This window comes from Neolamprologus brichardi, chromosome 9 (assembly GCF_056152115.1).
Source record: "Neolamprologus brichardi isolate AB-2024 chromosome 9, ASM5615211v1, whole genome shotgun sequence".
In the NCBI taxonomy this organism is placed as follows: Eukaryota; Metazoa; Chordata; class Actinopteri; order Cichliformes; family Cichlidae; genus Neolamprologus; species Neolamprologus brichardi.
In genome coordinates this window covers 169,751-197,726 of record NC_142112.1, presented here as the reverse complement: position 1 = coordinate 197,726, position 27,976 = coordinate 169,751, and the positions used below count along the sequence as shown (strand labels likewise).

At 42.6% G+C, this 27,976-nt stretch overlaps 1 protein-coding gene across 1 annotated transcript; it reads left to right on the top strand.

Annotated features, from left to right (window-relative positions):
* On the top strand, positions 1-26,083 carry LOC148101056 (NLR family CARD domain-containing protein 3-like). The gene is made up of 5 exons (XM_087845769.1): positions 1-268; positions 372-2,163; positions 5,277-5,453; positions 9,654-9,827; positions 25,826-26,083. Exons 1-5 carry the CDS (start codon positions 1-3, stop codon positions 26,037-26,039), a joined length of 2,625 nt encoding a protein of 874 aa, XP_087701895.1. The 3' UTR covers positions 26,040-26,083.
* The last annotated feature ends 1,893 nt before the right edge of the window (positions 26,084-27,976 follow it).

Sequence of the window (27,976 nt, the reverse complement as noted above, 5' to 3'; positions counted from 1 at the left end):
ATGATTTTAGTGATGAAGAAATGTGTTCACAGAGAGAGGAAGAGGAGTGGTGTTTGTGAGGAGGAGCAGCTGTGCTGCTGTGCTTTGTGCCAGGACATTCTGAAGGATCCAGGCTCTACCAGCTGTGGACACTGGTTCTGCAGACAGTGCATTTCCTCATGCTGGGACCAGTCTGCTTCATCAGGAGACTCCTCCTGTCCCCAGTGTGGAGAAAGATCCCGAACCAGAGCTGGACTGCAGACAGTCAGTCAGAGCAGCTGTGTACAAAGTAAGACTGAACATCTGTCTGCTGATGGACTCATTTCTGAAAACTGGACTTCTTGTGTTGTTCAGACATTGAAGAGTTTTCTTTCTGTTTTTCTTTCTTTCAGTAGATGTTGGTCTGCAGGAGGTTTTAGATGAACATAAGATCAGTCTGAGGAGGAGATGTGAACGTGTGACTGAAGGAAGTGATGAAACAGGAAGTAGAATCCTCCTCAACACCATCTACACTGAGCTCTACATCACAGAGGGACAGAGTGAAGAGGTTCATACCCAACATGAGGTGAGGCAGCTGGAGACAGCTTCCAAGATGGACGCCCTCCATGACGCTCCAATCAGGTGCCAGAACATCTTTAAAGCCTTACCTGACCAACAGACACCCATCAGAGTGGTTCTGACCAACGGCGTGGCTGGTGTTGGAAAAACCTTCTCAGTGCAGAAGTTCACTCTGGACTGGGCAGAGGGCTTGGAGAACCAACATGTCAGTGTGGTGGTTCTGCTTTCATTCAGGGAGCTGAACCTGATCAGAGATGAGCAGTACAGTCTTCTGGAGCTGCTCCATGTTTTCCATCCAACATTACAGAAGGTCACAGCAGAGAAGCTGGCTGTCTCTCAGCTTTTGTTCATCTTTGACGGCCTGGATGAAAGCAGACTTTCATTGGATTTCACCAACAGGAAGCTGCTGTCTGATGTCACACAGAAGTCATCAGTCAGCCAGCTGCTGACAAACCTCATCCAGGGGAATCTGCTCCCCTCGGCTCTCGTCTGGATAACTTCCCGACCTGCAGCAGCCAATCAGATCCCTCCTACATGTGTTGACAGGCTAACAGAAGTACGAGGCTTCACTGACGCCCAGAAGGAGGAGTACTTCAGGAGGAGATTCAGTGATGAAGAGCTGTCCAGCAGAATCATCTCCCACATGAAGACATCCAGGAGCCTCCAAATCATGTGTAGAATCCCAGTCTTCTGCTGGATCACTGCTACAGTTCTGGAGCACATGTTGACCACAGAGCAGAGAGGAGAGCTGCCCAAGACCCTGACTGACATGTACTCACACTTCCTGCTGGTTCAGACAAAGAGGAAGAAGAACAAGTACCACGAGGGACATGAGATGAGTCCACAGGAGCTGGCGGAGGCTGACAGGGAAGTTCTTCTGAAGCTGGGGAGGCTGGCGTTTGAACATCTGGAGAAAGGAAACATCATGTTCTACCAAGAAGACCTGGAGCAGTGTGGTCTGGATGTGACAGAGGCCTCAGTGTACTCAGGAGTTTGTACAGAGATCTTCAAAAGAGAGTGTGTGATCTTCCAGAAACCAGTCTACTGCTTTGTTCATCTGAGCATTCAGGAGTTTCTGGCTGCAGTCTACATGTTCCACTGTTTCACCAACAGGAAGAGAAAGGGGCTGAATAACATCCTGGAACAAACTTATTGGAAATTATCTCTGTGTGATTTCTTGAACAAAGTCATGGAGAAATCCCTCCAGAGTGAAAATGGCCACCTGGACCTGTTTGTTCGCTTCCTTCATGGCCTCTGTCTGGAGTCCAACCAGAGACTCTTAGGAGGTCTGCTGGGTCAGACAGAGATCAGTCCAGAAACCATCCAGAGAATCATCAACAATCTGAAGGAGATGAACAGGGATGAAACTTCTCCTGACAAAAGCATCAACATCTTCCACTGTCTGATGGAGATGAACGACCTCTCAGTATATCAGGAGATCCAAGAGTTCCTGAAGTCAGACAACAGATCCGAGAGGAAACTCTCTGAGATTCAGTGCTCAGCTCTGGCCTTCATGCTGCAGATGTCAGAGGAGGTTCTGGATGAGTTGGACCTGCAGGAGTACAACACAACAGAGTGGGGACGACAGAGACTGATTCCAGCTGTGAGGAACTGCAGAAAGGCTCGGTGAGTCCAGATGTGATCATTAACATCATTAATTAGTGTAGATTAGTAGTTTAGTTCTTCAGATATACACAGTACTAAACGACTCTCATTCATTTGAGATTTTCAAATGAAGTGATATTTTCTGTTGATCAGTGTTGACTTGCAAATTTAAGAGATGGTTCTACCGCCACTCTGGTTATAAGGGAGTAGGCTTCTGCTTTCCGATGCCAATTAAAATTAAAAACACAAACTGATTCTATGAGTTCTATGCCAGTTGTTTTATTGAACAATTAAGTTCAGCAAAACATAGGAAAAAGCAAAAAGCTCCCCCGGGGTGTTCGCCGTAAGCACATGCACATCAGAAACCAACACAAAACGGCAGACAAAGCTATCTAATGCATATCGGATTCATCTTACATAGGGACAGTGATCCCCCCCTCCCGTCGTTGGCTATCCTTTCATTCATTTTTTTCCTTTCATCTTCCACTTATGATATGATATACCCTCCACCATAACTTCTTGCAAACCTGTCTCTTATCCATCATTGCATTGGGTTCTTTTGTCAGTTTTGTGGTCAAAGTGAGTCTGAAAGTCTACAGAAAGGCAGTTAATTAGTTAATCTATTCAACAATTTTGTTGCCCTGCAAAGGCCAGATTTATTTGCTTATAGAGACATTGAAAGGGTTGTACACTTCTGCATTACTGCCCTTTAAAGAGCCACCCGCCTTTGCTTTACAGTCATTCAAAGGGCTGCCTGCTTTTGCTTTACAGTAATTCACAGAGGTATATGCTTTTGTTTTACAGCCACTTAAAGGACAGCAGGCATTTGTTTTACAGCCATCCGAACTGTTGCATGCTTCTGTTGCACAGTTAAAGGCAGCTGCATACCGGTCTCCTATGCTTATACTTTAGCAGTGCCAAGCTGAATTAACTCTTTGTTGGACTACTCACAGTAGGCCATAAAGCTATCAAAGGTTTCTTACTGATCCTTATTCTTACATTTTTAACCAGTATTAATCAACTTGCTTAACACAGTGACTACAATATATAAACACTTCATTGTGAGTATGCATAGTATATTTATGAGTATATATGATTACACACAATTTTTGAGAGAAACTATGATTGCATGTCTAGTGTAAACAAGTATATATGCCATAATAAAATCCACAACATCATGAAATGTGCGTGTGCAGTTAGCATGATCCTGCATTGGTAGTCATACGCTGTGTGTTGTAGACTAACATCTACATGTAGTACCTGTGTTGTGTCATTAGGGGGCAGTATTTTAAAATCTGCTGCTGCTGTTGTTGGTTATTCAGACGCTCCTGTTAGAGAGAAAACAGAAATAAGAATCTATGAAGAGCTTCTTTGTAGTGAAGAGAAATCTAATGTTAAAAACTGTGACAAATATCCAGAGCAGTCACCGTCTGAGCTTCTTCTCTGTGCCCTTTGATCTGTGAGGTTTTTCTGACTCCACCGTCACTCTGGTTCTGTTTCTTCTTTAGGCTGTTTATCAGCTAGTGAACAACTATGGGCTGTTATTGTAGTGTGGGTGTGTCTCTATTCACATGTGTGTATTTAATCTGTTTGAAATCAGTGTCTGTATTTTCAGTGCATGTGTGGATTTAAACAGAAGTGTAGTAAAGGCCATGCGTAAAAAGGCAACTAACGAAAAGGCTGATTAACTTGTAACTGATAACTGTGTATATTTTCAGTGCTTCGAACAAAACTTTGACTTTTCAAGCAATAGTATCTCTGCACACTTACAAATATATTTACATATGTGATAACAGGCACACAGATGTTGAACATCATCCATAAATATTGAGTAATAACTTGACTCTCATACAGCGAGACTAAAATGCCTTTAAACATCAGGGTTATCCTGCTGATCCAAGTCCAACACTGAGTTTGTAAAAACATGTTTGTCAATTGTTTGGTTTCTGAGGAAAATGATTCAATAACTTCCTGCTAATACACAACATTTCATCATATTTCCTCATAACCCTCTTTTGTCTGACCATTTGAATCCCATTTGAATTTGCAATAAAGGATCCACAGAGTTTGGTGATAATAATGAGAGTAGATGTTTTTGTGAAAGTGCTGGAAGCAAATGAGTGTGTGATGTTCTTTCAGTGTTGCACTTTGTAAATGCTCCCTGAGCACTGGTCTCACAGCCAGCTGCACATAGAGACCAGTGTTGTTAGTCCAGGTCAGAAGATGACTTGTTGGAATGAAAATGAGCTTGTAGTTTGTCTGCTTTAATAATGTGACTGGAGAAAGATGTTGGACTTCAAATATGTCCATTTCTTTCACACTTCACCTTTAAAAGTGAAGCCATGTGGTTCCTGGAAGGAAAAACATGACTTTTTCAAGACTTTTTCCTGTTTTTATGATAAATGTACAACTTTAATGTGAAACATTCAGAGTTTTTTCTCTTGTTGTGTTTGTTTGAAGCTGCTTCCTGTTGGCTTCAGCTGTTTGGAGTTTCCATTTTCTAAACTTCTACATTCTGAACCTTTGTCACAATCTGAAAGCAGGGACTCAAGCGCAGAACAGGTTGACGTCTCAGAGCACCGTTTATTTACACACCAGTGCGATAATATATACTGTGACGGGGAAAAATCCAGGGTTCCAAGGGATTAGGGGAAGGCTCTCTCTCTCACGCTCACTCACGTCCTCACATCCAACTCACACACGTTCGTACAGCTGGGAGGTCACAGATCCAGGAAGGTAAACTGGGACAAGAAAGGGAAAAATCACTCACAAGTCACAAAGGTAGGGTGTAAAGGTACAAGACCACAGGAGCTGGGGAGAGAGACTAACGTTAGTAGCACAATCATCCAGCGATGAGAAGATCTGTGGCCCAGCCTCAAATAGTAGTCGGGAAATCAGCTGATCGCCAACAGGTGTGTGAGCCAATGGTGGGAGCCAGCAGTGAGCTCCACCCAGGCAGAGAGGTAGGGGAGAGAGAGAGAGAAAGCAAAAACACAAGCGTAGCCTTGTGAGGCCGGCTGGGCAGGCACGGGGACCATGACAATCTTCTTCAGCTCTGAACAGATGATGAAACACTGAATGAGTTCAAGCACACACTTTGTCTAATAAACTTACATCTTTCTTTCTTTATACAGATTGTTTAACTGTGGTTTGTCAGAGATCAGCTGTGATTATCTGGCAGCAGCACTGAAGTCCAACCCCTCCCATCTGAGAGAGCTGGACCTGAGCTACAACAAGAACCTGCAGGATCCAGGACTGAAGCAGCTGTGTGGTTTTCTGGAGAGTCCAGGATGTCGATTTGAAACTCTGAGGTCAGTCACCATGTTTTAGTTGTGCTGAGATGAATATGATGTGAAAGTTGTGCTGACACTAAACTGCAGACATTAGGCTGATATTATACTAATCCACACTGAGGATCTTCATGGTAAAGTCTGTTTCTGTAGTCCATTGACTGTAGCAGAACAATGTTCACATTTCAAACAGTGATACTCAACGTATGGCCCGCGGCCCACACGCGGGTTTTTGTATAAATGTAAACGTCTGCAGATGAAGTCTCTGCTCTGAACTTTGACTTTATGAATGAGGAAATGACTCAGAGCGTCAGTCAGCCTGATTCAACCCCAGGACCCTCTGCTGTGAGGCCACAGTGCTAACCACTGCATCACTGTGCCACAGTCAGTGTTTATGTCTCTGCTGAAGTTTGTGTTGATCATTAGAAAGTGGAGAAAAGGAGCCAAATAATGTGAAATCTGTGTCTGAGTGGATTTTTCTTCTGTCCTCCTCAGTGTGTTGAGGCAGCAGCCACCACTGCTCTGTGAAATAAATAAAGTTATCATTGGATCCCAGTTTGTTTTACATCCGCAGATCAAACTTCAGCAGATCGTTCAGTGTGTCTCGGGGTAATTGTGTGATCACTGTCGACTACCTTCAGTTGGTGTGTTATTTGCCATGATACTTACCTCTGGTTCACTCGATTAAGACTCATTAAAGTAGATCTGGAACTAACTCTCTGAGCGGAGTCCCTGTGCTTAAAGGGGCTATCAAACCATCCCATCCAGCCTAACAAATAAGGATAGATCATTTTGATGAACTGAACAGGATTCATTGATGAACAGAATTCAGTCGAGCTGTTTGGTGATTGGACTCTGATGGTCAATGATGGCTGAATGGATTCCAAGCGGTGAGAGGGTTTGGGCAGGACCCACAAAGTCTAAATGCTGGTTATGGAGATGAAGATTGAGACTTGGATGGTTGGACTACACCAGTGATGTCAGCAATATGACAAAGAAGAAGTGATGTAAGCTTAGATTATCCACCAAACACCCAGGAAGCCGACAGATAAGTGATTACAGATGTTTGTTATTGAACTTACACATTAGGCTCAGCTGGAATCTAAAATCTGAAGCTGTGCGAGTAACTGTGTGTTTGTTCATGAAGCAGTTTTCAGTGTGCAGCATCGTATCAAACAGGAAGTAAAACCCTGAGCAGAGCAGAAGAATTCTGCATCTTCACTCAGGGTTGGTACAACTGACAAAGCCACGATCACAGTGAACAGGAAGTCCTTGTCATTGGAGCACAGTAACCATGGAACCACTGATTACTTTAATCACATGCTGCTGAAAGCCTCTGTCTTGTGTGGCTCCAGCCACCTCAAAGCTGATTGGACATGAAAGATCACATGTCTCAGTGATCTGGATCTGCTGAATGGATTCAACAGTGACATTAAAAACATGCTACGGTTAAAACTTTGGCTGAAATCCGAAGGTGAAGTGTGGGAATCAGTTAAAAGCGACCAGAAGAGTCAATTCAAAACTGGTGAATGAAATCAATAAAAATAAAGTCTAATGAGGACGTTAACAGATAGAAAGAGCTGAAGAACACAGGAAGAAGGAAACCTACAAAGTAAAACATATGGGCTGTATCCCATGTGTACGCAGTCTTAACGGTCCACAAGGGCTGCGTACTCGAAGACCGCTAAGGCCGGAAGTGCAAGGCTTGTGAAATGGGACGGTCTAGCCTCCGTTGCGCTGCCCAGGTTGCCTAGCAACCATGATACTAACAGCTGGAAATGTTTCATACAGCTTTATTTGACAGAAATGAAGGAAAAATATTTTGTTCATTTGTTTGTTTGTTTCTACATGAGCTTTGATTTGATAAGTATCTGAGGCTGAGACCACAGGACTGTGAAATCATGATTGTTGGGCTTCATTTCTGTACTGAACAGTCATTTTAAGATTAGCTAGTAAATAACAATTAGCTCATGTTGTTCATGAGACTAAAGTCATCTCACTGTGGTAATGTAAATATAATCTGGCCAATATTAAAGTTATAATTTCAATCATTATTAGTTATTACAGCAATGAATGAACTCTGTTTCAAATACTGAGCTTCAGTAAAGATTCAAGCTGCATTTATTTATATTTCCTGTCACCTTAAATCTTCACTCAAAGACAAGTATCTTTGACACTGTATATATAAATGTATTATATATAAGAGACAAATATTGTTCTTTTAATATGTTGGCATTACTAAATTTCTCTCAGTGCTTACTTCGAATATCCATGAAATCATCACATTCTCTGTAAGGTTAAGGTCAACTATTAAACGGCATATATTTTAAAGACTTTAAAACCAAGTTAGTACAAACATCACTAATGTCACATAACTTTGCCGACATGTGGCCAACAGTAATGTTTTAATGATCGTCATTATTAAACATTTGCACATAAATAAGAGACATAATATTCCGTACTTACTTTTAAAAGTTTACTCTTCGGGCGCCCCTCTTCCGCCGTTTTTTTTCGGCAAAATTATCCACACCCACCGCGCAATGTATTCTGGGATATGTTGGGCCACGAAGTCTACACCGCCACATCCTTAAAATTCAGGGAAATGAAGGATGCATTTGAGGGCCGCATTTAGAGCAGCCTTTGAATTGGGACAGCCTTCATCGCGTTGCTGTGACGTAATCGGCCATAAAATGCGGCCTTTAAGGCTGCAGACCCTGAATTGGGATACAGGCACTTACTGAATGAAACTCACAGGAAGTGATGTCAGTGGGAATGTTGGCTCCAGCAATCAGACGAGGCGTGGCAGTAATTCAGTGCGGTACATTAAAGGTCCCATCAGAGAGCTGCTCGCTCATGTTCAGCAGTCTGCCCTGAGATGGTGATGCCATCAGCTCCTTTTACAAATCATTGATCACTTTGAGCTCCAACCAGGAGAGATGAGGTCATCACAGCATCATTAGCTAAACAGTGATGAATCTTCAAGCCCTGACGGCTGCCAGCTGACTGTTAAAAACTGTGCCTGGATGACAACATCAACCTTTAACCTCAGTTTGTAATCAAGATTTGAAGGACGCTGTTCTGTGCCACTCCTGTCACCGTGGACTTGTGTGCTTCTGATATTAATATGGAGATAACTGTGATTTCAATGATTATATTCTACTAGACTGAATTATGGAGCAACATGTGCAATGAGGAGTATCTAGATGTGAGACAGACTGTGCAAAGAGAGATCACTGACAGCAGTAACACATCAGACATATTCCATCAGGGCCAAATGAAAGCAGCACAGAGGGAGTGTGGATCTGCTCTGATCTCAGTAAAGATGATATTGATATGAAAGTTTTGGGTCTCTGGATCAGCAGGAAAGACTGTTGTGAGTCAAAATGGTCCAAGATAGAAGGTGAAGGGAAAGAAGAAGTCTGGAAATGGAAAACAAAAACCCTGATCATGAAGCTGGTGTGAACATTGTTGAAAGCCACACTGTGTCCAGATTATTTTCTTATCAGATGTTTGCACCTCCACAAAAATCCATCATGACTCAATAAACTGAGGTCCAAACTGATCTGTGGGACAAACAGGGAGCCAACACAAAGATCTTTAATGCAGAAAAGTCACATGGTCGCTGGTTTAGGAGCCTCTGATCTCAGCACCTGCTAAAAATCCCTTTGACTAAAAATAAATGTGATGCAATGAACAGTCTTGTTTGAGTCAGCAGACTTCCTGTCAGGGCTGTGGTTCATCGCATGCTACATTAAAAACACATCCAATCACTGATGAGGATGAAACATCTGCTGGCAGGCTGCTGTAGTACAACTCCAACAAGACCGGAAACGCTGGGATATTGAATCCAGTGTAAAATCTGTGACATGCGCTCTCTTTTGGGAGACAGTGTTGGACAATAAGAGATGTCTGCTCTGGCTCGTGATGCGCATCATTAAAACTCACAAGTAGAAAACGAAAGTTTTACGGAGATGAAGATGATCATCAGAGACGCTGTCTTTAAAATACTCTTGTTAGAAATGTTTTGACTTTAATGTGAAGAATTCAGAGTTTTTTTTTCTTGTTGTGTTTCTTTGAAGCTGCTTCCTGTTGGCTTCAGCTGTTTGGAGTTTCCATTTTCTAAACTCATTTTCTGAACCTTCTTCTGCCCTGAACAGATTATGAAACTCTGAATGATTTCAAGCTCACACTTTGTCTAATAAAATTTCATTCTTCATACAGATTGTTTGGCTGTGGTTTATCAGAAATCAGCTGTTATTATCTGGCAGTTGCGCTGAAGTCCAACCCCTCCCATCTGAGAGTGCTAGACCTGAGTAAGAACAACCTGCAGGATTCAGGAGTGAAGCATCTGTGTGGTTTCCTGGAGAGTCCAAGATGTGGACTTGAAACTCTGAGGTCAGTCACCATGTTTTAGTTGTGCTGAGATGAATATGATGTGAAAGTTGTGCTGACACTAAACTGCAGACATCAGGCTGATATTATACTGATCCACACTGAGGATTTTCATGGTAAAGTCTGTTTTCTTCTTCTCTGGTTTAGTCCATAGACTGTAGCAGAACAATGTTCACATTTCAAACCTTCAAAGAAGAAAAAAAAGTCTCCACTGGATAATTCACTGAAACTCTAAAACTCTTCATTCCACCTTAAAGTCTGTCTGACAATGAAATCCAAACCAAAATGGCCGTCATACATCATACAACACAAAGTCCAACATCCAAATCTCCTCCACTGCCACTGCCAGCATGAATGATGGCGAAAGAGAAGGAGGAACACTCTGACATTCAGGGTTAGAATGAGTTTCATAAAGCAGACTGTGAAGATCAAAGCTGCATTAGATAGCTGACATGAAAAAGTCCTTTGGCTCAGAAGGGATCAGCTTACAGGTAGAATACAGCTGCTGGATGTGATTAGCATATCATAGCTATCTACCAAACTGCTAACTGGGAAATTTCACGCCATCTATCAATCATTTTTGAAAACTGTTTGTTGGGTCTGCGATTCGCAGACTTACAAATTTAAGTAAAATAATGCCAACATTTAACAATTTGACTCCAACACTGTTTATTCAGCTTAGGCTCACAGGGCTGGAGCCTGTGCCCTAGCTGTCATAGGGCAAGAGGCGGGGTCCACCTGCACAGGTGAGCAGTCCATCACAGGGCCAACAGAGCAAGACTCTCTCACATTAACACCTACAGCCAATTTAGAAGCACCAATGAACCTAAGCAGCATTTCATTGGACTGTGGGAGAACATCCAACCTCCACAGAAAGGCCCAGCTGACCAACAAGCTTCAACCTACAACCTTCTTCCTTTAAGGCTCTAGTGCTAACCATTTTTCCCAGTTCCAGCCCAAATCCTGCATTTTCCTGTTTCTGACTACAGGCCAACTACACTAACACTTTCTCGTGAGACACTGCCATTTAGTGGAGGAAGTCTTAATTCCATTTGAACCTTCAGATTACAGTTTGTTCCTTTAAAACGAGGTGGAGGTGGTGGGGCCACAGCACCATCATCACTGAGTGCCATAGGACATTTGTTTACATTTGTTGTCCCCAAAAGTTGATTCTGTTCACCTGGATGTAACGTTTTCAGTGGGAAAAAAGTTTCATCACTCATCCAAGTGACTTCTTGAGTCTCAGCTGACTGCAGGTTTCCCCAACCTTACAAATAGTACTTTTGCATAATGACTGAAACCAGCAACACTAAGGGAACAATGGACTGGAAGGTGAGTTCTTTGATCATTAATATGCAAATTCTCATGACCATTGATCAAAGACCACTGATCAAAAACCATGAGTACCATTCACACAGAGTTGGGGAATGGCTGCAATCACAGCATTGTAAGATGGTAACAGATGTACCCTTTGGCCCCCTCCTCAATTCAGAGATGGTCTTTCCCTTTTCATGTAAATAGCCTCCTTGACTCCCCACTCAAACCAGCGCTCCTCCCTGTCCAGGATGTGTACATCCTCATCACTGAAAGAGTGTCCACTGGCTTGTAGGTGTAAATAGACTGCTGAGTCCTGGCCTGACGAGGTCGCTCTTCTGTGTTGTGCCATCCGCTTCGCCAGAGGTTGTTTGGTTTCCCCAGTGTATAAATCCTGGTAATCCTCCTGGCACTTAAGAACGTACACTATGTTACTCTGTTTGTGTCATATGCTGGGAACTTCCTGTTGTTCCAAGGAGGACTGGAAAATGTGTCAAAATCTCCCAGTCAGTTCCTCACAGCACACTTCAATTATTTCCCTTCCAAAGCATCAGGACTAGGCCTTTTTCTCTCTTTGATCCCACTAAGAGATTTCCACACAAAATCACAAAGCTCTTTGTTCTGCCTTTTATAACTTAAACGGGATATTATAGTTGTTAACTGCCCTAGAGCTCCCTCTAGTGGCTGCTTTGTAATATGGGTTTGGTTACTTTGGAAAGGGAAAAAATGAGAACGTGAAGAAGAAATCAAAGATGGCAGAGCAGTTCCCGTACCAGACTGTTATACAGTTGGTCAGGATGCTCTCGATGGTGCAGCAATAGAAGTTCACCGGGATGTCTGAGGACAGGTGGTTCTTCCTCAGAGTCCTCAAGAAGAAGAGGCGCTGGTGAGCCTTCTTGACCAGCTTGGAGCAGTTGGTCGTCCAGATGAGATCCTCGGAGATGTGGACTCCCAGGAACTTGAAGCTGCTCACACGCTCCACAGCCGTCCCCTTAATGTGGATGGGTGGATGTGGGTCAGCATTCCTCCTGTAGTCCACGATGAGCTCCTTAGTCTTCTTGGTGTTAAGCAGCAGGTTGTTTCTGTCGCACCACTCAGCCAGACGATCCACCTCCTCCCTGTAGGCGGCCTCATTGTTGTCACTGATGAGGCCAATCACCGTGGTGTCATCTGCAAACTTAATGATGGTGTTGGAACCATCAGCAGGTCTGCAGTCGTGGGTGAAGAGGGAGTAGACGAAAGGACTCATCACACAGCCTTGTGGTACACCGGTGTTCATCGTGATTGTAGATGAGCAGCGGTTATCCAGCCGGACATGTTGGGGGTGGTTGGTCAGGAAGTCCAGTAACCATTTGCAGATGAGGGAACTGATGCCCAGGTCTGTCAGTTTCCTGACATCCAAGCGTTCATCCACAAGTTCTGCAGCTCTTAAAGCACGAGCAAAAGCACAGATTGCACGTGCACAGCTGGCGTATTCAGAAAGAGAAGCAGCTATAATGAAACAAAAAACTGAACTTGAGGCTAATTTACATGTTTTGAGTTGTCAAAAGGCTGTTGCAGTTGCAGAAGCAGAGGTTGCAGTTAATGAAGAAGAGGAGGAGGGACTCTCAAAAAGTGAACTGCCCTATCCATTGGTGGGACCACCCGCCAGTCCAAAACAACGCACAGCAGAGTATGTACAAAAACAGTCAGATATTTGCCTTGAAGGATTCAAATTAAAAGTAGATCCACTTGCCTGTCACAAAGCTGCACGTGAACAATGCGAAATGGCTATAGATATAGACAATGACGGCTCACACAGTGCTCAAAAGGCTAATGTTAAATTGGAACTCCAAACACAACAGAGAGAGAGACTGGATTCCCCCAAACCTTATCCGTATAACACTCTTCAAACATCAAAAGAGACCCAGGGTGTCCAGGATATTACAAGGTACCTGACACGGAGGGAAATGTTAAGTACTGGACTTTTGCAGTTTGATGACCACCCAGAAAACTACTGGGTGTGGAAGGTATCATTTCAAAGTGCTATTAAAGACTTGCATGTTACAGCTCAAGAGGAGTTAGATTTATTGGTCAAATGGCTTGGAGTTGAGTCTGGTCAGAAGGCCAAAAGAATCCGATCAGTCCATGTCTTTAATCCAGCTGCAGCTCTCAACCTTGTGTGGTAAAGACTCGAGGAATGTTATGGATCTCCAGAAGTGGTAGAAAATGCACTGTTAAAAAAGATTGAACAGTGTCCTAAACTAAACAACAGGGACAACACAAAGTTAAGAGAGCTGGGTGATGTTCTGCAGGAAATTGAATGTGCAAAAGACTGAGGATACCTACCAGGCCTCTCATATTTGGACACAGCTCGTGGAGTCAACCCCATTGTGGAAAAGTTACCCTATGGACTGCAGGAAAAATGGATTGCAACAGGAGCAAAGTACAAAGAAGAACATAAAGTTGCTTTCCCCCCTTTCAGTGTCTTTTCAAAGTTTGTAAGACAACAAGCCAAAATAAGAAATGACCCAAGCTTTCACATCACACCTCCTGCCGACACAAGCTTCAAGAAGGAGAAAAGCTTCAGAGGCAGTAACAGGCAAGTGATTAGTGTACACAAAACGGACATTCCTACAGACACTAGTTCACCTCAAAATAGTTACAGCAAGCCAATAGAAAGCCCTGACAAGGTATGCCCAATATATAAGAAGCCTCACCCTCTTAAAAAGTGTAAGAGTTTTAGAGCAAAGCCCATAGATGAGCGCAAGTCATTTTTAAAAGCGAACAGAATCTGTTTTAAATGCTGTGGCTCTACTCAAAATCTAGCAAGGGACTACAGGGCTCAAATAAAATGCATGGACTGTGGTAGTGACAGGCATTTAGCAGTTCTACATCCAGGTCCACCCCCTGCTCCAGCTGAGAGCTCTGAAGCTGATAAAGATGATGGCGGGGAGACACAGGATAGTGCAAATGCCTCAGTTGTTTCCAAATGCACAGAAGTCTGTGGTGATGAAGATAGCCCACATTCATGCTCAAAAATAAGTCCTGTGTTAGTTTATCCAGAAGGCGAAAAAGAATGGGCTAGATGTATGCAGTGCTTGATGAACAAAGTAACAAGTCACTAGCTAAGTGTCAGTTTTTTGAGCTCTTTAATATTAAGACATGCTCAGAGACTCACAAGCTCAGAACATGCTGCAGTCGAGGGAGAAGAAGAGCACGGACATGATGCAAAGCAGTTTGTAATGAGACATTTTTATCATCATCATCATCATAATTTATTTATTTAATTCAATTCAATTCAATTCAATTTTATTTATATAGCGCCAAATCACAACAAATGTCGCCTCAAGGCGCTTCATAGATACAGAGAAAAGCCCAACAATCATATGACCCCCTAAGAGCAAGCACTTTGGCGACAGTGGGAAGGAAAAACTCCCTTTTAACAGGACGAAACCTCCGGCAGAACCAGGCTCAGGGAGGGGCGGCCATCTGCTGCGACCGGTTGGGGTGAGAGAAGGAAGACAGGATAAAGACATGCTGTGGAAGAGAGACAGAGATTAATAACAGATACGATTCAATACAGAGAGGTCTGTTAATACATAGTGAGTGAGAAAGGTGACTGGAAAGGAAAAACTCAATGCATCATGGGAATCCCCCGGCAGCCTACATCTATTGCAGCATAACTAAGGGAGGATTCAGGGTCACCTGGTCCAGCCCTAACTATATGCTTTAGCAAAAAGGAAAGTTTTAAGCCTAATCTTAAAAGTAGAGATAGTGTCTGTCTCCCGAATCCAAACTGGAAGCTGGTTCCACAGAAGAGGGGCCTGAAAACTGAAGGCTCTCCCTCCCATTCTACTTTTAAATACTCAATTCTGGATTTAACAGGAAGCCAATGAAGGGAAGCCAAAACAGGAGAAATATGCTCTCTCTTTCTAGTCCCTGTCAGTACTCTTGCTGCAGCATTTTGGATTAACTGAAGGCTTTTCAGTGAGTTTTTTGGACATCCTGATAATAATGAATTGCAGTAGTCCAGCCTGGAAGTAATAAATGCATGAACTAGTTTTTCAGCGTCACTCTGAGACAGGATATTTCTAATTTTAGAGATGTTGCGCAAATGGAAGAACGCAGTCTTACATATTTGTTTAATATGTGCGTTGAAGGACATATCCTGGTCAAAAATGACTCCAAGGTTCCTCACAGTGTTACTGGAGGCCAAGGTAATGCCATCCAGAGTAAGAATCTGGTTAGATACCAAATTTCTAAGCTTTTCAGCGCCGAGTACAATGACCTCAGTTTTATCTGAGTTGAGAAGCAGAAAGTTAGTGGCCATCCAAGTTTTTATGTCTTTAAGACATTCCTGCAGTTTAACTAATTGGTGTGTGTTATCTGGCTTCATGGACAGATAGAGCTGGGTGTCATCTGCATAGCAGTGAAAATGTATGCTATGTCTTCTAATGATGCTGCCTAGGGGAAGCATGTATAATGTAAACAGAATTGGTCCTAGCACTGAACCCTGTGGAACTCCATAATTAACCTCAGTGTGTGAAGAGGACTCTCCATTTACATGCACAAATTGGAGTCTATTAGATAGATATGATACAAACCACTGCAGTGCAATACCTGTAATACCTACAGCATGTTCTAATCGCTCTAATAGAATATTATGGTCAACAGTATCGAATGCTGCACTAAGGTCAAGAAGGACAAGCACAGAGATGAGTCCACTGTCAGAGGCCATAAGAAGATCATTTGTAACCTTCACTAAAGCTGTTTCTGTGCTGTGATGAGCTCTGAAACCTGACTGAAACTCTTCAAATAAACCATTCCTCTGCAGATGATCTGTTAGCTGTTTGACAACTACTCTTTCAAGGATTTTTGATATGAAAGGAAGGTTGGAGATTGGCCTATAATTAGCTAAGACTGCTGGGTCTAGAGATGGCTTTTTGAGTAAAGGTTTAACTGCAGCCACCTTGAAGGCCTGTGGTACATAGCCGATTATTAGAGATAGGTTAATCATATATAAGATCGAAGAATTAATCAATGGCAGAACTTCTTTGAGCAGTTTTGTAGGAATGGGGTCTAAGAGACACGTTGATGGTTTGGAGGAAGTAATTATTGACGTTAACTCAGAAAGATCGATTGGAAAAAAAGAGTCTAACTTAACATCAATGGAACTACAAGTAGCTGTAGATAGTATTACATCTGTGGGATGATTATTGGTAATTTTTTCTCTAATGATAAAAATTTTATTTGTGAAGAAGTTCATGAAGTCATCACTAGTTAACGTTAAAGGGATGGTTGGCTCAAAAGAGCTCTGGCTTTTTGTCAGCCTGGCTACAGTGCTGAAGAGAAACCTGGGGTTGTTCTTATTTTCTTCAATCAGTGACGAATAGTAAGCTGTTCTGGCTTTGCGGAGGGCTTTCTTATAAAGCAACAAACTATTTCTCCAGGCTAAATGATGATCCTCTAAATTTGTGACACGCCATTTCCTCTCCAGATTACGAGTCGTCTGCTTGAGGGTACGTGTTTGAGAATTATACCACGGGGTCATGTACTTCTGATTAGAGACCTTAGTTTTCACTGGAGCTACAGTATCCAGAGTCGTACGTAGTGAGGAGGTGAAATTATTAACAAGATAATCGACCTCTGTTGGGGTAGCGTTCAGATAGCTGCTCTGCTCTGTGTTGGTACAGGGCATTGACGATGATAACAGTGGCTGGATTATATTCTTAAACTTAGTTACAGCGCTTTCAGAAAGACATCTACTTTGATAAAGTCCACTCTCCACTGCTGCGTAATCAATTATTGTAAATGTAAATGTTATCAAGAAATGATCAGACAGGAGAGGGTTTTCAGGAAACACTGTTAAATGTTCAGTTTCTATGCCATATGTTAAAACCAGATCTAGAGTGTGATTAAAGTGGTGGGTGGGTTCTTTTACATTTTGAGAGAAACCAATTGAGTCTAACAACAGATTGAATGCCATGTTGAGGCTGTCATTTTTAGCATCTACATGGATGTTAAAATCACCCACAATAATTATTTTATCTGAGCTCAGAACTAAATCAGATATAAAGTCTGAGAAATCAGACAGAAACTCTGTGTAAGGCCCAGGTGGACGATAGATGATAACAAGTAAGACTGGTTTCTGAGTTACACAGCTGGGGTGGATAATGTTAAGCATCAGGCTTTCAAATGAATTAAAAGTCTGTCTTGGTCTTTCGTTAATTAATAGACTGGTGTGAAAAATTGCTGCCACACCGCCCCCTCGACCTGTGCTTCGAGATTTCTGGTAGTTAGAATGACTCGGGGGTGTTGATTCATTTAAGCTAACATAATCATCCTGCTGCAACCAGGTTTCTGTAAGGCAGAGTAAATCAATTTGTTGATCATTTATTAAGTCATGTACTAACAGAGACTTGGAAGAGAGAGACCTAATATTTAATAATCCACATTTCACTGTTTTACTCTTTGGTTCAGATGTGGATACTGTATTGTTCTTTCTTTGTAAATGTTTAAGTTGTTTGTTGCTGGTTTTTAGTTTGTTTTTTGTCTTTTTGGAAGCAGACACAGTCTCTATGGAGATGGGTTTTTGGGGGGGTAGCAGGAGGAGAGAAGCTGCAGAGAGGCGTGTAAGACTGCAACTCTGCTTCCTGGTCCCTACTCTGGATAGTCATGTTTTGAGGGGTTTAATAAATTTGTCCATATTTCTAGAAATGAGAGCTGCTCCATCCAAAGTGGGATGGATGCCATCTCTCCTAACAAGACCAGGTTTCCTCCAGAAGGTTTGCCAATTATCTATGAAGCCCACATCGTTTCTGGGACACCACTCAGACAGCCAGCAATTTAAGGAGAACATGCGGCTAAACATGTCACTCCTGGTCTGATTGGGGAGAGGACCAGAGAAAACTACAGAGTCCGACATTGTTTTGGCAAAGTTGCACACCGATTCAATATTGATTTTAGTGACCTCCGATTGGCGTAACCGGGTGTCATTACTGCCGACGTGAATTATGATTTTATTGAATTTACGTTTACCCTTAGCCAGCAGTTTTAAATTTCCTTCAATGTCGCCTGCTCTGGCCCCTGGAAGACAATTGATACAATTTATATAGCACTTTAAAAACACACCTGGTAGACCAAAGTGTTGTACAATGCTAATATGCACATAGTAATAAAACCAGGCATAGCAATAAAATAAAAAATAAAAAAATCAGTTACCCACAGAGTTAAAAGCCAGGGAATAAAAATAGGTTTTTAATAAAGACTTAAAAACTGGCACTGATGTAGCCTGTCTAATATGGAGAGGAAGGTTATTCCAAAGCATCGGTGCAGCAACAGAGAACGCTCGGTCTCCTCTAAGTTTCAGCCGTGACTTTGGGACCGAAAGCAGCAACTTAGAGGACAGAAGGGAACAAGTGGGGACGTGGGGCTTCAACAAGTCAGACAAATAAACAGGTGCCAGACCATTTAGAGATTTAAAAACCAATAAAAGGACTTTAAAACGGATCCTGAATTCAATTGGAAGCCAGTGTAAAGAGGCCAAAATCGGAGTGATGTGATCAAATTTTCTTCTGCCAGTTAAAAATCGTGCCGCAGCATTTTGCACTAATTGCAAGCGTGACAAAGTGCCCTGCCCAACGCCTATTAAAAGATAATTGCAATAATCTAAACGTGAGGTAATAAAGGCATGAATAACACTTTCCCAGTTATGCTTGGAAAGAAAGGGCTTAACCTTTGATAAACATCTGAGGTGATAAAATGCTGATTTTACCATCCCGTTTACATGGTCATCAAAGGTAAGTGCAGAATAAATTTTAACTCCGAGATTTGTGATTGAACTCTTTAGCTGGGAAGTCAAAGCTGTAAAATCAACATCTGGATTGTGAGAAAAACAATTTGGGCCAAATAAAATCGCTTCTGTCTTCCGATCATTAAAATTTAAAAAGTTTTTTGCCATCCATGCTTTGACATCAGTAAGGCAGTCAAGCAGAGGTCGAGTTGGGAGACTATCAGAATGACTAAAAGGTAAGTAGAGCTGGCAGTCATCTGCGTATAGATGGAATGGCACTTTATGTTTCCGGAAAATCCCGCCAAGAGGCAAAAGGTACAGTGAAAACAATAACGGCCCAAGAATAGATCCCTGTTGCACACCCCAAAGCAGAGGGGCCACAGAGGATGAGGCCGACCCCAACTTAACACAAAAGGTCCTATTTAAGAGACAGGACTTTAACCACAAAAGTGCCGAACCAGAAATTCCCACACAGTGCTGTAAGCGGGAGATCAGCAAATCGTGATCCACTGTGTCAAATGCAGCGGTCATGTCCAACAAGACCAGCACTGCATATTTACCATGGTCTGTCGCTATCAGGATGTCATTCATAACTTTTACGAGTGCGGTCTCCGTACTGTGGAATGGCTTAAAGCTGAAAGATTTCTGACAATTTAGAGTCATTCAAGTAGTCCATCAACTGAGTATAAACAATCCTTTCCAGAATCTTACTAAGAAAGGGAACTGTCTAAGCCCGGTTTCTTAAGTAAAGGATGTATGACTGCATGCTTAAATTCCCTAGGTACTTGACCAGACAAAAGACTAGTATTAATAATGTCCAGAATGTGTGGTCCAATGATAGGAAATACCTTTTTAAGAAAATGGGGAGGAACAACGTCATTTGGAGAGCCACACGGTTTAGCATTCAACACAGGTTTCTCTAAATCAGATAAAACAATTGGTAGAAAAGCAGAGAACAAACTTGAGCAAGCACCATGCATGGCAGGGTCAGCAATAGGTAGAGTCGGAGGTCTCAAACTAGCAACCTTGTCCACAAAATAATTCAGAAACTTATTGCACATAACCGCAGAAGAGTGTAAAAGAATATAGCCTTCTGGATTAAGTACAGAATTTATAGAGTTATATAGAGCACGAGGGTTATGCGAGCTGGCAGCAATAAGTTGAAAAAAATAGGAGTGCTTGGCAGCCTTTACTGCTCTCTGATAGACTTTCCAGCTAGTCTTAAGAGCTTCCATAGAGACACACAGCCTATCTTTTTTCCACCGTCTTTCACATCTTCTACATTCTTTTCTAGCGGCTCTGGTAAAATCAGTTAGCCAAGGACTAGCCTTTGGCTTGCATTGTCTTAATATAAAAGGAGCGAAAGCGTCGAGGACAGATTTACAAGCAGAATCCAAACAAGAAACTAATCCATCTGAGGTGGACAACTCAGGAGGATAAGGAAAAAATTGGTCAAACAATATGGAAAACCGCTCGGCGGTATCTGAGCCAAAAGCACGATAACATCGAGCAGGTACAGCACGCTTAAGAACAGGATTAAAAAGAACAATATCACATAAAATAGGCATATGGTCAGAGAACACCGCATCCTCGACGAGTACGTTATGGACAGATAAACCATGTAATAAAAGTCCAGTGTGTGACCACGTTCTTGAGTGGCACCTTTAACAGACTGAACAAAGTTAAAAGAGTTCACTAAGTCCAGAAAGTCCTTAGCCAGGGGCTTTCCCGGGAGCAGACGTGCATATTAAAATCACCAAGTAAAAGGATCTGGTCATACCGTTTTTTTTTTTATGTTGATGATGGTCTCGCATCCACAGCAGACTGTCAGATAATGTCGGCAGAACAGCAATAAACTTCTTGATCGAGTCAATGGATGGTAAAGTAAAGCTCCCACTCCCAAACCTGATTGAATGTGACATGATTCCGGAGGACAGGAGAGAGATTCCCTCTCCACAAGTTGCCATGAAGTTCCCACGCTTACAGAAGATAGCTGAAAAAGTACCTCCTATAGAAGAAGAAGTACCTATTCTGTTGCTTTTGGGAAGAGACATTATACAGGTACACAAAGTCAGAGAGAGAATCAATGGGCCACACAATACACCTTATGCGCAGTGTTTGGATTTAGGCTGAGTTATAGTTGGGGAAGCCTGCATGGGGAAGACGCATAAGCCCCCTAATGTGAGTGTTCTCAAAACACATATTCTTCAGAATGGCCGTGCTTCTTACCTCTGCCCATGTCCTAACACGTTTCAAATCAAAGACCAGTTAAACACCACACCTAACCCCAAAAAGGACAGGGGAAACACAAACACCAATCAACTGGGAGGAACTGTTTTTGACAGGACAAAAGATGATGACAAACCAGCACTGTCAGTAGAGGACAAAGACTTCATTGACATCATGGAGAAGGAGGTGTATCAAAACAAATGTAACAGCTGGCTGGCGCCTCTCCAAGACCAGAGCTTCCGAGTAACAGAGAGCAAGCATTCAAGCGCCTCCAATCTCTCAGAAAGACACTGGACCGGAACCCTGAAATGAAAAGACAATATATCGAATTCATTCAAAACATGCTGGACAATGACCATGCAGAAGTCGCTCCACCTTTAGACTCAAACCAAGAACACTGGTACTTGCCATCCTTTGGTGTGTATCACCCACAAAAACCTAATCAGCTGAGAGTAGTCTTTGACTCAAGTGCAGAATTTGAAGGACAGTCCCTTAACAAAGTCTTATTAAGTGGACCCAACCTAAATAACACACTACTGGGTGTCCTTATGCGTTTTAGGAAAGAGCCTGTAGCATTTTCAGCTGATGTGCAACAAATGTTTTATTGTTTTGAAATGAAAGAGGATCATAGGGATTATCTGAGATTCCTTTGGTATGAAGACAATGATCCCGACCAAGGTATTTGTGACTATAGAATGAGGGTTCATGTATTTGGGAATAGCCCTTCCCCAGCTGTGGCTATTTATTGTATGACGCGTGCTGCAGTCGAGGGAGGAGAAGAGCACGGACATGATGCAAAGCAGTTTGTAATGAGACATTTTTATGCTGATGATGGTCTCGCATCCACAGCAACAGTGGAAGAAGCTGTTGAGACACTCATGAGCGCTCAAAAGATGCTGGCACAGTCAAACTTAAGGCTACATAAAATAGCCTCTAATGACCACAAAGTAGTGTAAGCGTTTCCTGCTGCCAAGAGAGCCAAGGATCTAACAGACTTGGATTTAGAGCTGGACGACATACCCCTGCAAAGGAGCTTGGGGGTACTGCGGAATCTTAAAAATGACTGTTTTACCTTTCATGTCACCACTGAACAAAAGCCGTTCACCAGGAGAGGTGTCTTGGCCACTGTTAACAGTCTGTATGACCCGCTGGGTTTCATGTCACCCATCACAATGCAGGGAAAAGCTCTTCTCTGTGAATTGACCTCAGAGCAAAAGGACTGGGATGAATCACTTCCTGCAGAAAGAGAAGATGAATGGAGCAAATGGAGAAGCTCATTGAAGGATCTTGAGCGGCTACAGATACTGAGGTGCTACCTCCCGTTCTCCTAGGCCATTGCTGTGAAAAAAGAACTGTGCATATTTTCAGATGCCTCCACCATGGCTATAGGAGCAGTGGCATATCTGAGAGCTCTTGATGGTGAAGGTCAGTGGCACACAGGTTTCATCATGGGCAAGTCCAAAGTAGCCCCAAGACCCGCCCACACTGTTCCTAGATTGGAGTTATGTGCAGCAGTGTTAGCTATAGAGATGTACGAACTCATTAGAGATGAGATTGACATTGAAGTAGACACTGTCAGATTTTTCACAGACAGTAAATTAGTTCTTGGTTGCATACACAACAACACAAAGAGGTTCTACACTTACGTGGCTAACCGAGTGATTAGAATCAGAAAGACTACACATCCAGCACAGTGGTTTTACATAGCCACTAGTGACAATCCAGCAGACACAGCCACTAGACCGATTGCAGCTTCTGCATTGGCTTCCAGGAACTGGTTTAGTGGTCCTTCCTTTTTGACACGATATGACATAGAGAAGTCTCACTGTGATAGTTTCACACTGATCGATCCTGACACAGATGCAGAGATCAGACCTGATATAACGAGTTTTGTTACCAAAGCCTCAGTAACACAGCTAGAGCCATGCCGTTTTGAAAGATTCTCTCATTGGATGAGATTGTGTCGCGCTATTGCATCACTAAAACATGTGGCAGCGTCATTCAAGAAAACAAACACAGAAGGTAAAGGCTGGAAGTGTTGCAGGGAAACTAACACCGCAGATGAAGTGTCTAAAGCAGCAAAGTTCATCATTCACACAGTTCAAAGTGAAACGTTCAAGGAAGAGTACAGATGCATAAAAGAAAATCAGCCACTTCCAAAACAAAGCTGTCTTCAAAGGTTAAATCCAGTTATTGATGAAGATGGGCTCCTCAGACTAGGAGGTCAATTGGCACCTGCTAACCTAACAAACGATGAGAAACATCCACTCATTATCCCAAATGCTCATCGTATAGCCATCCTTCTTATTAGATACTATCATGAGAAGGTAGCACATCAGGGGCATCACCTAACTGAAGGAGCGCTCATGGGTGCTGGATTTTGGATTATTGGCAGTAAATGGCTTGTCTCTTCTGTTATTTACAAATGTGTTCTCTGTCGATAGCTTTGAGGATGACTTCAGACCCAAAAGATGGCAGATTTACCCGTGGACAGGCTGACACCATTGCCACCATTCACTAGTGTAGGACTGGATGTCTTTGGACCCTGGACGGTCACCACACGTCGCACCAGAGGAGGGAGTGCAGACAGTAAACGCTGGGCTGTGCTTTTCACCTGCATGTCCATGAGAGCTGTGCACATTGAGCTCATTGAAACAATGTCAACATCCAGCTTCATCAATGCGCTAAGGAGATTTTTCTGCATTCATGGACCTACTCAAATACTCCGGTCAGATAGAGGAACAAATTTTGGTGGAGCATGCAATGAGTTGCAAATTGATCACCAGGACACAGAACTAAACTCCTACCTGCAAGAGAAAGGATACACACGGCTGTTTAATCCCCCACACTCGCCACACATGGGTGGATCGTGGGAGAGGCTTATTGGAGTTGCAAGGCGCATCCTAGATGGTGTGTGTTTGGCAGACTCTTTTTGGAAACAGTGGAAAAGTGAATATCTTTCAACACTGCAGCAAAGGAGAAAATGGACTGATGATAAAACAAACATAAGAGTTGGTGGTGTTGTGTTATTGAAAGATGCTCTCGCACACAGAAATGACTGGTCCATGGGAAAAGTTGTAAGAACATTTGAGAGCAAGGACAATAAGGTTCGAAAAGCAGAAGTAAAGACTGTGAAGGATGGAAATGAAAAAGTGTTTTTGAGACCCATCGCTGATATGGTTTTGCTTTTATCAAGTGTTAAATAAGTGTGTTTGCAATAGCCGTAAACTGTTCTAAATGTTTATCAAAAAAGTTTGTTATAGTGGCACAATTATATTGTACCAGGCGGGGAGTGTTCTGCCTTTTATAACTTAAACTGGATATTATAGTTGTAAACTGCCCTAGAGCTCCCTCTAGTGGCTGCTTTGTAATATGGGTTCGGTTACTTTGGGAAGGGAAAAAATGAGAACGTGAAGAAGAAATCAAAGATGGCGGAAAGTGATGCCGAAATGTTATCGTTGTAAGCTGATACGGACCTTAAAATGTTCTTGCCTTGGACAAGATATGTCTGTAAGTATGAGTGATGATAAAATAATTATTATCTTTTGTTTTGTGTACAAATGGTACGATAATTTGTACAAAGTTTCATCTTGTTAGCTTGCAGCAACAGTGTAACAAGCTAGTTTACAATGTTAGTTAGCTAATACAGTATTTTGTACTTTCAGTTTTATGATGGTCAAAGAGAAGGCAATGGTCAGAGGCCATTCTTCAATAAATCAGCGCAAAAAGGAAAATAAGTCTGGTTATTGGAGCATCGTTATCTCGCTGTCTAGCTGGTAAAACTAAGAAACTCAGGGCTAGCACAGCATACTCTTCATTGAAATCAATGATATCAAAGCTGGAATCAAATGAGTCCAAGTCTTCTGCTGATTCAGCATCACATTCATCTTTGCTCCTTGTTCTGCATCCCCACCATGGACTTCATATCTTTCCAAGCCAGCCTTGAGTGTTCTTTATTCAGCTCATCCTCTGCTTTACTTTTAGACCTGATCTGATTTTAGCTGCTTTATTTCTCTTTGAACAAGTTTCTGTGCCTCGATCTTTTTCTTCTCTCCCTCATAACAAGATAGCTTCTTCTGACTGAGAACATGTTGGAGTGATTTACTAATCCAGGGCTGCTTATTGGGGAAAACAGTTCCTGTTGTCAAAGTAATCCCCATTTTCCCAGAAAGAAATGTAAGTAGAAATCGATGATCTAAGTGACAACATGAGCCGTTAAAAGGTCCCAGTGGGTGCAGACAAAGCAGTCCCTCAGTTCCAATATAGTTTTTGGTCCAGACTGGAACAACTGTGTGCCCAGTTTGAGCTTTCTTCAGTCCTGTGACCTGACAGACCCAGAGGGCCCATCACATCACATTCAGAAGCTCCCCTAATGGAGCCACAACACATGTCCAATACTTAGTCTGTCTTGTTGGACAAACTGGAAGAAATGATTCAAGGACTTAGTCACGGAACAGGGATTCAAATCTCCAAAATCCAACTGGCTACATCAGGGCATATAGTCTGAAACTCTGCACAGTTTCCTGTTTGAAGCTGCTTCCTGTTGGCTTCAGCTGTTTGGAGTTTCCATTTTCTAAACTTCTACATTCTGAACCTTTTTAAGCTCTGAACAGATGATGAAACACTGAATGATTTCAAGCACACACTTTGTCTAATAAACTTACATCTTTCATTCTTTATACAGATTGAAGGACTGTGGTTTGTCAGAGATCAGCTGTGATTATCTGGCAGCAGCGCTGAAGTCCAACCCCTCCCATCTGAGAGAGCTGGACCTGAGTAATGACTCCTGGTTCTCGACTAAGAACAACCTGCAGGATTCAGGAGTGAAGCATCTGTGTGGTTTCCTGGAGAGTCCAGGATGTGGACTTGAAACTCTGGGGTCAGTCAGCATGTTTTAGTTGTGCTGAGATGAATATGATGTGAAAGTTGTGCTGACACTAAACTGCAGACATCAGGCTGATATTATACTGATCCACACTGAGGATCTTCATGGTAAAGTCTGTTTTCTTTTACTCTGGTTTAGCCCATAGACTGTAGCAGAACAATGTTCACATTTCAAACCTTCAAAGAAGAAGAAAAATCCTCCACTGGATAATTCACTGTGAAACTCTCAAACTCTTCATTCCACCTTAAAGTCTGTCTGACACTGAAATCCAAAGCAAAATGTCCGTTTGCTTTACAGACAGCAGTCCAACACAAACGTACACACATCATCCAAAACACAGTCCAACATCCAAATCTCCTCCACTGCCAGCAGGAATGATGGGAAAGAGAAGGAGGAACACTCTGACATTCAGGGTTAGAATGAGTTTCATAAAGCAGACTGTGAAGATCAAAGCTGCATTAGAAAGCTTACATGAATGAATGAGTGGACAGAAGTGGACAGAGATCATCTGAAGCACTTCAAAGGCTTTAAATCGATCAAATTATTCTTTATGAACTCGGTTAGTTTCTATCAGTTTTCTGTGTAATGAAACTAACAGAAGGCTAACAAGATGCTGACCAATAGCTGTCATAGGGCAAGAGGCGGGGTCCACCTGCACAGGTGAGCAGTCCATCACAGGGCCAACAGAGCGAGACAGAGAAGTACTCTCTCACATTAACACCTACAGCCAATTTAGAAGCACCAATGAACCTAAGCAGCATTTCATTGGACTGTGGGAGAACATCCAACCTCCACAGAAAGGCCCAGCTGACCAACAAGCCTCAACCTACAACCTTCTTCCTTTAAGGCACTAGTGCTAACCATTTTTCCCAGTTCCAGCCCAAATCCTGCGTTTTCCTGTTTCTGACTACAGGCCAACTACACTAACACTTTCTTGTGAGACACTGCCATTTAGTGGAGGAAGTCTTAATTCCATTTGAACCTTCAGATTACAGTTTGTTCCTTTAAAACGAGGTGGAGGTGGTGGGGCCACAGCACCATCATCACTGAGTGCCATAGGACACTTAACATTTGTATACATTTGTTGCCCCCAAAAGTTGATTCTGTTCACCTGGATGTAATGTTTTCAGTGGGGAAAAAAGTTCATCCAAGTGACTTCTTGAGTCTCAGCTGACTGCAGGTTTCCCCAACCTTATAAATAGTACTTTTGCATAATGACTGAAACCAGCAACACTAAGGAAACAATGGACTGGAAGGTGAGTTCTTTGATCATTAATATGCAAATTCTCATGACCATTGATCAAAGACCACTGATCAAAAACCATGAGTACCATTCACACAGAGTTGGGGAATGGCTGCAATCACAGCATTGTAAGATGGTGACAGATGTACCCTTTGGCCCCCTCCTCAATTCAGAGATGGTCTTTCCCTTTTCATGTAAATGGCCCCTTGACTACCCGCTCAAACCAGTGATCTGACCTGTGATCTGACAGACCCAGAGGGGCCATCACATCACATTTAGAAGCTTCCCTAGTGGAGCCACAACACATGTCCAATACTTAGTCTGTCTTGTTGGACAAACTGGAAGAAATGATTCAAGGACTTAGTCACAGAACAGAGATTCAAATCTCCAAAATCCAACTGGCTGCATCGGGGCATATAGTCTGAAACTCTGCACAGTATCCGGTTTGAAGCTGCTTCCTGTTGGCTTCAGCTGTTTGGGGTTTCCATTTTCTAAACTTCTACATTCTGAACCTTCTTCAGCTCTGAACAGATCTAAATGATTTCAAGCTCACACTTTGTCTAATTAATATACATCTTTCATTCTTTATACAGATTGAGGCTCTGTGGTTTGTCAGATATCAGCTGTGATTATCTGGCAGCAGCACTGAAGTCCAACCCCTCCCATCTGAGAGAGGTGGACCTGAAGTGGAACAACCTGCAAGATCC

Coding starts and splice junctions, on each gene's coding strand:
- LOC148101056 (XM_087845769.1), top strand. CDS start 1: ATGATTTTAGTGATGAAGAAATGTGTTCACAGAGAGAGGAAGAGGAGT. Junction 2,164..5,276: donor AGGAACTGCAGAAAGGCTCG/GTGAGTCCAGAT, acceptor TTCTTTATACAG/ATTGTTTAACTGTGGTTTGT. Junction 5,454..9,653: donor TGTCGATTTGAAACTCTGAG/GTCAGTCACCAT, acceptor TTCTTCATACAG/ATTGTTTGGCTGTGGTTTAT.